Source organism: Parus major, chromosome 1A (genome assembly GCF_001522545.3).
Source record: "Parus major isolate Abel chromosome 1A, Parus_major1.1, whole genome shotgun sequence".
Lineage (NCBI taxonomy): Eukaryota > Metazoa > Chordata > Aves > Passeriformes > Paridae > Parus > Parus major.
In genome coordinates, this window is record NC_031773.1 from 32,981,466 (window position 1) to 32,992,021 (window position 10,556).

The following is a 10,556-nucleotide window of genomic DNA, read 5'->3' on the forward strand; positions in this document are numbered from 1 at the left end:
CTCTTCTCTTCTCTTCTCTTCTCTTCTCTTCTCTTCTCTTCTCTTCTCTTCTCTTCTCTTCTCTTCTCTTCTCTTCTCTTCTCTTCTCTTCTCCCTTTTCTTTAATTCCTTTTTCCTTTTCTTTATTTTTATTCGTTCTGTATTTTTTTTCAATAGAACATGCTGCACCTGGCTGTGTATCCCCAAAGGAGAGTTAGTCTCTTTTAATGCCTCATGAAAGAGCATGAGCGTGGAAAGCCACATTGTCTGTGTTAAACACTTACCGTGGCTTCTTGTGCTTAGTCCTGGAACTGGAGAAATCCTACAGGAGAAATTTCACTTGCATCTCCCATGCATATGCATGTCTGTAATGAATATAAACAAGAACAGCTGTTTCCTTCAAAATTAGTTAGCGTTTCCAGGATCACAAAGTCACTTTGTTATGGCTGTCAAACGTAGATATGAATGAAGGTATCCTGAACCATGGGAGATAGCTGAGCCCATGCAGGCAGCAATGGCTGCAACAATTACAACCAGACTTGTAGGACTTACTGCAAATAAACTTCAGGCATGATGTGGAGCTGTTTCTGGATTTTATGGATTCAGTCAGTGCTCGGGGGGTAGGTGGAAGTGTCATGTTGGCAGGAATGCCAAGGAAAATCTGCCCCATTCCCAGGCAGTTCAGCCAGTGTACCCCCAGATAATTGTGCCCTGAGGACCGGAGAATTGGGAAGCCTGTGAGACCTGCCCGAGCTGCCCCAAGCCTCCAGCTTATATCACCTGCAGAGCCCAGCAGATGGCCTGAGCTCAGTCTGGGCTCCCTAACTTTGACATGCAGAGAAATTTGAGAGTGTTTTTTATCTTAGATCAGAGTAACAACAAATTTCAAATTATCAGTGCCTTCCCACAAGCAAAATGACATTTTCTCAAACAGATGCAAGAAAAACCTGAGAATTTTTGACTCTTCTGCCATATTTCTTTAAAAATATGTAAAAGGCTTTCCTAAGTCTTGGACACATAGGGGGAAACAAAATATGTTTTATACATCTGGGCAGGACCATCCTTTGTGAAAATGTACAACAAAATTAGCATTTTACTTTTCACATAGATAATGGTGAATAAACATGAAAACACACTTTAAAATTTTATTTATTTATTTATTTGTTTAATATTAAAATTTCACAGAATCTCTGTTGACAAATCCAAAGTTCTTTAGTAATATTCCAGTACAAAAATATAGTCTTTGAGACAAAGAACTTCCATACTATAACCTCCAAATAAATAAAATCACAACAGACACATTTGAATGATTCATACCAAAAAAAAACCCAACAGAATTTTTTTAAATCTGAGAGTTTAAATCAGTGCAATACAGTTAGTCACATTCTCTTGAGATATTAAGTGGACTGCCCTCCTCATAACTTCAGTGCATAATAACAATAATAATAGTAATAATAATAATAACCAGCAATTAATCATCAGTCCTCTAGTTCAGGAATTTGCTTCAACATCTGCTTATCCTTAAGCATGTCTACTTGTTTGATTTGGATTTAGATATGTTTAGTATTAAGCAGACATAAATTTGTTTTCCTGAATAGAGTAACTTCCCCATACTGTTGCTTGTATCTCCATGCCAAATAGATGAGACTAATCTCATAACATCTCTGTCTCAAGACAGCACCAGATGGAAAGCTGGGTACCATTATCATGTCATTTCAAGATTTCCATATGGAAACTGAGTAAAACACTGCCTCATTCTGTATTTTCAGGTCAACAAACATATAACAAATAGACAGGATTTTAAGACAAAGTCATTTCTTATATAGTATTATGGAGTATAAATACTTTTGTTAGTATTTGTTTATAAATAATTACTTAAGACACTTAAATATTAATAAATAAATGTATAAAAACATCAATAGAAATATTGAAATTAAAAAAAATTCATGTTCCAGCAAGACTTGCACAGTAGCTCAGTATAGAAGATCACAAGATGGCATTAGCATTTGCACAGCCTCTGAAATTGTCTTCTTTTTCTTTTGTGAGAACTTGAGGTATCCCCCAGTTTTTGTAAAACGCTGAACAGCTCATTCACAGCCTTGCGCTGAATTTTCAAGTCACTCATCTGAAATAAGAAGAAACAAAGGGTACAAAAGTCATGCCAAGAGACATAATTGTTTACTGACCACAACACATAGGCTACCCTGCTACCAGGGTAAAACTGAAGGACATCTGCAATTTTCAATTCCCTGCTACCTAATTCCCACAACAAAGAGCCTACCAACATCACAGAATTTTGGTTTCCACTTTCTGTGCTACTTTGCAACCTGCCACAGACCAGCCATCCCCTGTGGAGCAGAGGTACCCTGTAGTTAAAAGCAGCTGACTGTGCTGGGGTATTGTCTGCAGACCTGTGAGGACGTCACTGCTGTGTGCCATTGGCACAAGCACCATGAGACCAGTGCATTCCAGCCACAGAGCATTCCACAGCCAGGCACAACTTTCCCAACCAGTTTCTGTGCCACAAAGGGCTGTGTCAGTAGCAGCTCTGGAGTACAGACTGTGTGACAGTGCTTCCAGCACCTCTGTGCCAGATTGCAGCAAGACTCAGCACTAGCCCACACCATAGACCTGCAGCAGACCCTGCAGCTGGAAATATTTGTTTTTCCAGCATGAAGTGAGCTAGACAGGGATTACCATACAGGTTACTGAAGGATTATTGGCCTGAATCACACTCATATCACAACTGGAAAATATAATGACACAGGGCAAAGGAAGAGCCTTACCTGAAGTTTTGTCAGGTCCTTGAGATCTTCTATCTTCTTTGAGCCATCAGAAAGGCTTTCTTTCAGAGTATAGAGCTCCTCAGATATGTTCCTGACATGAGCCTTTGACCTGTCGGTGTTTTCAAGCATTTTCAAGTACATGGAAATAATCTGACTCAGGATAATCCTTTTTTCATTTCTCTGTTGAAAAATATGATCAAAAAGAAAGGTCTGTGAGTGCCCATCAGCAGGGAAAGGAAGGAAGATAAAACACAGCATACAGGGGTTCTCTGCCGCTTGAAACAAGATGATAAAAAAAATGTTTCAACTCATCTCCCAGGCTTGGCTGTACCTCAGGGTCACTGTATGGTGCAGAATAAAGCTTTTTTTATGGGGAATTTTGTCTCATATCCAAGCTACCAAAGAGAACTCTGCTTGTGTTTGTTCTGCTGCAGCTAATTACACCGGTTCTGGGAGCTGCTTTTTTACCAAAGAAAGCACCTGAGATGCTTCATCATATCTGGTTTTGACTCACCTCTGTCCAGCCTGACAGCCTCTCTGTAAAAATAGGTCCACCATCAGCTACATCAGAATGACTTGAGTTCTGCAGAAAAACCCAAACATATCTATTATACAAACAATATTTATCACAAGGCAAATTTGTACTCTTTACTCAAATGAGTATTGAAATTCAGATTTTTCTACATCTGGCCTGTATCTATCCCAATGGTTTCACTCCTCTAACAACCAAGTCTCATTGCTCAGCTGCCTGGTATCAGAAATGGTATTAGTTCTCTTTTCAATGTCTTCTCCTGCTGTAATTCATCTGAAGAGAGATGTTTAGCACATCTATTTTCCCAAATGCTCCCTGTAAGTTTTGCTATTGACAGATGAAAATAAAAGCTCATAAACCCAGCAACTGGCTAGAAAATCATTAGGTCTGATCTTGGCATGTTTTCTGGTAAATCAAAGTCCAGCAGTTTGTAATCTGTGACCCTAAAGTCATACAGTCTCAGTAAAATCTCATATGGAACAAGAATGAACTGGAGTTCATCTGAATAATTTGCAGAACTGGAGAATATCCCAGTAGCCCACAGTCAGGTATGGGGATATGCAAGATCAGTGGGCTACTGAGAGGTTTACAGGGATGGAGTTTAACCATCAGATGTTGGCAACTGGTTCTTGGAAACAAAAAGCAATAAAACTCTCCTACCAAGGAAAGACAAACTGAATCATTTCCTCTTCTGTGTGTCTTTTTTTTCCTTTTTGTATACAACACAGACTGTTTCCTTCTTTTGTCTGCTCAGTAATTTAAATACAGTGAGTGCAAAGAGAAGACTTGCAGTCTGACAGCAACCTCCTAGGCTGATTGGCTCCTCATGCTCAGCACACTACTAAATTGATTTTTTCTATTTCTGAAAGGTGGGGAGCACCTGTTATGGAGCAAAGTTTTAATGTCAGTGCAAAAAAGCACACCATGGCTCAGGATCTCTTCCACAGAGTTATATATATTCTAGTAAAACTCCCTCTGGTCTATGCTAATCACAAATTTAAGATATAATGCAAATTTTACAGTCAGCTTCCTGCAAACACTGAAGGATCACACTGGTCTTTACCACCTCAGGGTGGTTCTCTGACTGCTGAATTTCAGCTGTCATTTGCACAAAATTATGACAAAATAATGGAAAAATCAGAGCTGAAAATAGGAGCAGAATGTTGCAGCTGTTTTCATGTGTTTAGAGGGGAAAAAAAAAACACCAGCAAAAAGATATTGAAAATAAAAGCTGTTAATTAGAAGTTACTCTATTGTAGATCTGCTGTCTCTGTGACTAATCCCTGCTGGATTCAGCTGTGTACTACTTTAATGCCTCCCAGATGAAGATTGATGGATTAACATTACAGTTACCAAGTTACCAAAATTATATTTGACAAGAAAGACTATCATGCCAGATTATATTCCCATGCCAGATCATAGTCACACATGTGGAAGTAAAATGACTGCAGGATGAAAAAGAATAAGAAGTACAAATCATCTTTGAGCAACACACCACTACAACTTAAAATAAGTAGCAAATGCATTTGCTAAAGCAAACTGTTAAAACTCATCTCCAATTTGTTTATATTGCTAACTAGTACTAAATCTCCCAATAGCATTGATAACATGAAATTTAAAAAGTCAGTAAATTGCATCTAGTCAGAACTGAATAAGGATTCATATATTCACCATAAATTGCATTAATATTAATTCATATTAATAATATTCCATGTAATTAAAGCTGAATTGACCTAGAAGAAGTTATTCTGAAAGAAAGAACATCCCTAAAATAAATTCAAATTACCACAGTAACTATGGCTATTGAAAAATTGAATCAGGTTACTGAAAGAACTTAGGAAAACAAAAGAAATTACACATATTCTTGTTTTTAAAAAACGTACGATCAAAAAGTTAGTTCCATTATTTCCCTCTATTGGTACATATTGAGTGTGCCAAGCAGTGCTCAAGTTTGGACTTGAAAAAGTAAAATGTAAAGCACAAACAGCAGGAGAAGAGAAATGCAGTAGAAGACCATACTTACAAAATCAGCTTTCAGTTTGTCTATATCGTTTTGAAGCTGAAGAAGATTCAATCTATTTTCAACATGTCCAAAAGAAATCATGATGACAGACAGAACAAACAAGCTGTAGGTTTGGAAAGCCATTCTCTTGGTGATGGTTCAGTTAAACTGCTCAGGTAAGTTCTGTGAGAACAGGTCTAAGAGCAGAGAACTTCAACTTCTAATAGTTATATCTTCTATTAGAAGCAAGTAGACGACTGAACTTCATCAGCCTGTCAGTGGTATTTATACCTGGTCTTGAAATTTTTTTATTTCGTCATCATAGGCTGTGTATATTTAGCTGAGATAGTGTTAGATAAGAGCCCTTCATTTTTTGGCTAATCAAGGGAATCCCTCGAAAGCATCTTTGTTAAAGTGTGGTCCTGGAAAAATTTTCAGTGGTTCATCAATGGGTAAGGTTTACGTGGCAGATTCTGAAGTTTCTTTTACACGTGGTTGGGGAAAAGGGGGAAATTACGATACTGGTCGAGGAGTATGCATTTTGGCTCAAACCAATTCTTACACACTATCTGAAAAAAAAAAATCTTATCTTGTGGTTAAAGGGTCAGTGCAAAAGTCAACTCATTTCTGGTATTCTTTTAAAGTAACCACTGAGTTTGCTGTGGCATTCTATACAGACACTTAGAGATTCAAACATTCTTTCTGCTGCTGTCCTTTGGTGAAGCACAGTTTGCATCCCTCCCATCATCTTAAGTGCACTTCTGCCATTTCTGCATTCTTCACCTCCAGATTCAGAAGGGAACAAGGTTCCAGCCTGAATGCAATGATGTATCATACTAAATTCCTCTATGGTTGTCTACTATCTGTGGGAGCAGAGCATTTAGTACTTAAGACACTCATTTCTGCTTGGCAATGATTAAAAGTCCCCATCTGCCTTTTCATTTGCACTGATGTATGTAGCATGTGAGAACAGAAGGACACGGATGAAAACAAGCCCCACTGAAGGAGACAGATGGGGTGGTCTCCACGTGCATACAGAACCCTGAAACAACTGTACTGAGGATAGCTGGGGGAAATGGGTTTGGATACTATGTGAAATGAGCTTATTCTGAAGAGCCTTTTGATCAGATCATTTTAGACTGCAGTGCATGAATGGAGGGTAGGTAGGACCCTACAAGGGAAAGAAAGTAAGAAAGAAAGAAAGGGGCCATAAGGAAACAAAAAGAGAATCAGGAGGAGGGCACCTGCGGGCTCAGTTCACACTGGCTGCAATGGAAGATGTCTATAGTTCATCAGAAACAGATGAAAATTCAAGTGGCTCCCAAGAGACAAGATTAGAAGTCTCCATCTCAGAACCACATGACTCTTTAGATATTTCTTGAAGGAAACTTTTCCTTTCCCCAGAAGCTCCTTCCATCTCAGCTAATGACCACTGATGCCATCAAATCTTTTTTGTTTCTGCTTGAAAGAGGATCTCCATCTGTGGAATAGACCTAGACTATTACTACCAGGGAAATTATTGTTTTTCAGGGAGAAGAACCAAATTTCACCAACAATGGCAGGCCCAAAAGCTGCGTGCAAGAACTCTCTGGGAACAGCAGCATAGAGAGATGGAACACATCTCACAACAAATGGGTAGTCAGTGCCGTAATCTGCTTGAGGTAGCAACACTATGCAATGCACATCTTTAGTTTTAGTTTAAGAAGTTAAAACAAATTAAGTAATAACTCAATTGCTGGAAGTGTTGACATGAAGGTAAAGTAATAGTGCTATTCAAGGTTGCTTCAAAGCACTGTAAACAAATGCAAAGTTAACATGCCCACTCATGGCAGAGGGGTTGGATTAGATGATCTTCAAAAGTCCCTTCCAACCCAAACCATTTTTATTCTGTGATTCTGTGCCAAAAATTAGAATAATAGAATAATTTCATTTGGAAAAGATACTTAAGGTCATTAAGTACTCTAACCTGGCACTACTGAGTCCACCACTAAACCGTGTTCCCAAACACTACATTCACATGCCTTTTAATTACCTCCAGGGATGGTGACAAAATGGAGATCCCAACAAAATTCAAAGGGAACTCAGAATTCAAAGTGAGCTCACAAATGTCAGCACACTGAACAAACCTATTGATTGAAACATCTGGATTGCTATGCAAAGCAAGCACAAAGACATGGTATGGCTCAGCTAAATGTAGTCTTACACACACAGGAAAATCAAGCATATTTTACAAGATGGGGACACCTGCTGAGGATCACTGACTGTCCATGAGTCAGCAAAGCAATTCTTTGGCCATGTGTTGGAAAGGACATGTAAAGTGGGAGAGTGAATATGATTCCTGTGGCACTCTTTAAGCAGTCAGAAACATACAACTGGAAGAGGGACTGAGTCCTGAAGCCCAGTTTTTGCCATTACAGGTTCTAATTTAAACAGCAATTTTGAGACTAATTACTAGAGAGAGTGAAAGAAGACCTAAAAGAAGGAGTTGGGGAAAAATCCTTTATTCAAACAGTTCACTCTTCCTAACACATTAAGAACAAATCACAATGCAGCTGAACACAACTCATTGCTATAATTTTCCAGCCAGGCAGAAGATGTAATTCCAGGAGGTGAAATATTAAGTCAGGAATATTGCCTTCTACAGAGAGCTATTCATCCAGAGTGTGCTGGGTTTGGCTGCCCTCTTAAACTTGTCAGATACACATCTCATCCACAGCAAGCTGTGCCCCTTAACTTCTAAGAATAGCAGGAGGATGAAGTATCGGGAAAAAAGGACTTTGCTAAAGCACATTTTGCCAATGCTAGTTATAGTTTTGGTGGGTTTCTTGGGTAATTTGATCTCCTCACACTTCAGAGAAGGCCACTTGCCAAGCATCCAGTTTTGCAGGTAAGAAAACAGTAGCATAGAGCAATGGGATGATTCATGATCGTTCAGCCTATGAGAAAGGCAAATCTAGGAACACAAACAAGGTCTCCTAGTCCTACTGCAGTGCTTTGCCCACAGTGCAGCACTACAAGTATTTTATCATAAACTGAGGCAAGAAATTAAGCAAAAAGCAAGGAAAACAGCCATGAGTTCTGTCTCTGTTATGCTATCTGCTGAGCACAGGTCTAAACTTTAGGTACACTCTCCTGTCTGGGGAGGCTAGATCCCCACATTCTAGGCTGAATCTCCACATTCAAATTATCACACAAAGCACTGAATGTTCTGTGGTAAATCGTCAACTGCACTGAAATGTATTTAATACAGAAATATAGCATCCCTTTTCCAAATCCCTTACATTTTAATAAATGGTGACACGTTAACATTGACATACTAATCTCATAATATTCTCTACTGTTGACACACAATATTGTGTCTCCAAATTATTTTGAAATTAAGCAACCACCTACAGGAGGTGGTTAGAACATGAGGGTCCTGTGTTTCTTCCAGCCCTGTTTTGCTTCCCATTTTACCCAAAAGTGATGAACCGGATCACCATTGTCCAGTGTACATCTTGTTGCCCAAGAACGTGAACAGTCAGGTTGGGAGGAAGACCCAGGTTCAGACGGCTCTCCTGCACTGCCTATCCTGAGACCCAACATCATTGCAAACAATGCAGGAGGTATCCTGAAAATACCTGCAGTTTCCAAGAGACCTAAGAGCATGCAATTTTTTTATCAATGTTCTTTAGCAGATATCTGTGGAGTGCATGCTGGAGAGGACTGAATGCTCAACACTAACAAAAGCTCTTTGAACACTTATCCTAATCTAGTTGAAAGAGATGCCAGAATAGGATTGAAAAATCTTGTGCTGCATTGAAGTGGTCCTTCAGTGAGACTCCATAGTCACAGCTGGATTATCATCTGGTCCTAACACAGAAGGAAGTGAAACCAAGGCATTTTTTTTCATTTTGTTGCCTGGAAGTCATCTGACTCTTCATGCAAAGCAGGGGTTTCACACCCTTCTGTTCATACAACACCTTATACCAAATACCTGAAGATGCCCTTGCAAAGTCATGTCAGATTTCACTATGACCCCGATTACATCTTTTTCCCTTTCATTTTTTGTTTTATGCATGCTCCTGAGTGGTTAAGTGAGCAACTGCCCATGCCACTTCAGCAGATCTCTGCCTGACTTTCATTTCACTAAAACATAGTGGCTTTCTCTGTTATCACTGCCCCAGGAAAGCAGCCCAGGGTTGGAAAACCCTCTCTGAGTTGTCTTTCTGACCTTCTATCACACTTCACCTCACAGTCTCCCTTTCTTACAAAGCAGCAGAAACAATTCCTTTGTTTCCTCCTCCACAGTGCTGGGGTGGTGGAGGGGGGGTTGGCACACTTGAGGGTGTTAAGTGATTAAACTTTGCCTACACATTGTGCCAGTGCTATGTCATTACTAAACATTGTTATTCATGTGGCTAGGATCTGCAAAGTAGATGTCTTGATAATCAGGTTTCACGACTAAGGGGGCCTTAAGGGGACTTACAAGAAAGTGAGAGAGGGACTTTTTACAAGGGCATGTAGTGGTAGGGGGAATGGCTTCAGGCTGTCAGAGGGAAGGGGATTATTAGGCATTAGGAAGAAATTCTTTACTGTGAAGGTGGTGAGACACTGGAACATCACCCAGAGATGATGTGGGCTCCCTGTTCCTGGAAGTGTTCAAGGCCAAGTCAGATGGGGCTCTGAGCAGCCTGGTCTAGTGGAATGTTCCCTGGCCATGCAGACGGAACTGCATGATCTTTAAAGTCTTTTCCAACCCAAACCTTGCTATGATCCTACAAGTTAGCAACTGACCCTTACAAACATATTGTAACACTGCCATTTTCTCTGCCAAAAAAAATATCCCAAAAAAACCCAAAACCAACAAAAATCCCTAAGAACAAAAACCCCCAAACCAATAAACAAAATAACAATCAAATCAAACAAAAAGTCAAATCCAAAAATCAAATAAAAAGAACCAACCCACCACTCCCCTATAGATAAGGATATGCTTCATCAGTGCTACACATCATGGAGGATGTAATTGGCTCCTCCTTCTGACCACTGGATCTCAGTGATTTAGAGGAGGTTTCCATCATTCCAGAGGATAATGTTGGCACAAATCATCTACTTTGTTTTATAAGACAAAATTTTGGGGTAGAGGGAAGTTCTGAAATACTCTAAATTAACTGGATTTACATTTCTCTGAACAGAATTTCAGCTCCTTCTAAGTTCACTTTGGAGATTATATTGTATGAGAGAGCTGGAAAACTAGTTTGTACAATCTGAAATATGA

General features: G+C 39.5%; 1 protein-coding gene across 1 annotated transcript; it reads right to left on the bottom strand.

Moving 5' to 3' along the window:
* Positions 1-1,172: 1,172 nt before the first annotated feature.
* IFNG (interferon gamma) lies at positions 1,173-5,531 on the bottom strand. The gene is made up of 4 exons (XM_015627109.2): positions 5,321-5,531; positions 3,280-3,348; positions 2,766-2,945; positions 1,173-2,104 (listed from the first exon to the last, which is right to left on the bottom strand). The coding sequence occupies exons 1-4, from the start codon at positions 5,441-5,443 to the stop codon at positions 1,979-1,981; spliced, it is 498 nt and encodes a 165-aa protein (XP_015482595.1). The 5' UTR covers positions 5,444-5,531; the 3' UTR covers positions 1,173-1,978.
* Between the last annotated feature and the right edge of the window lie 5,025 nt (positions 5,532-10,556).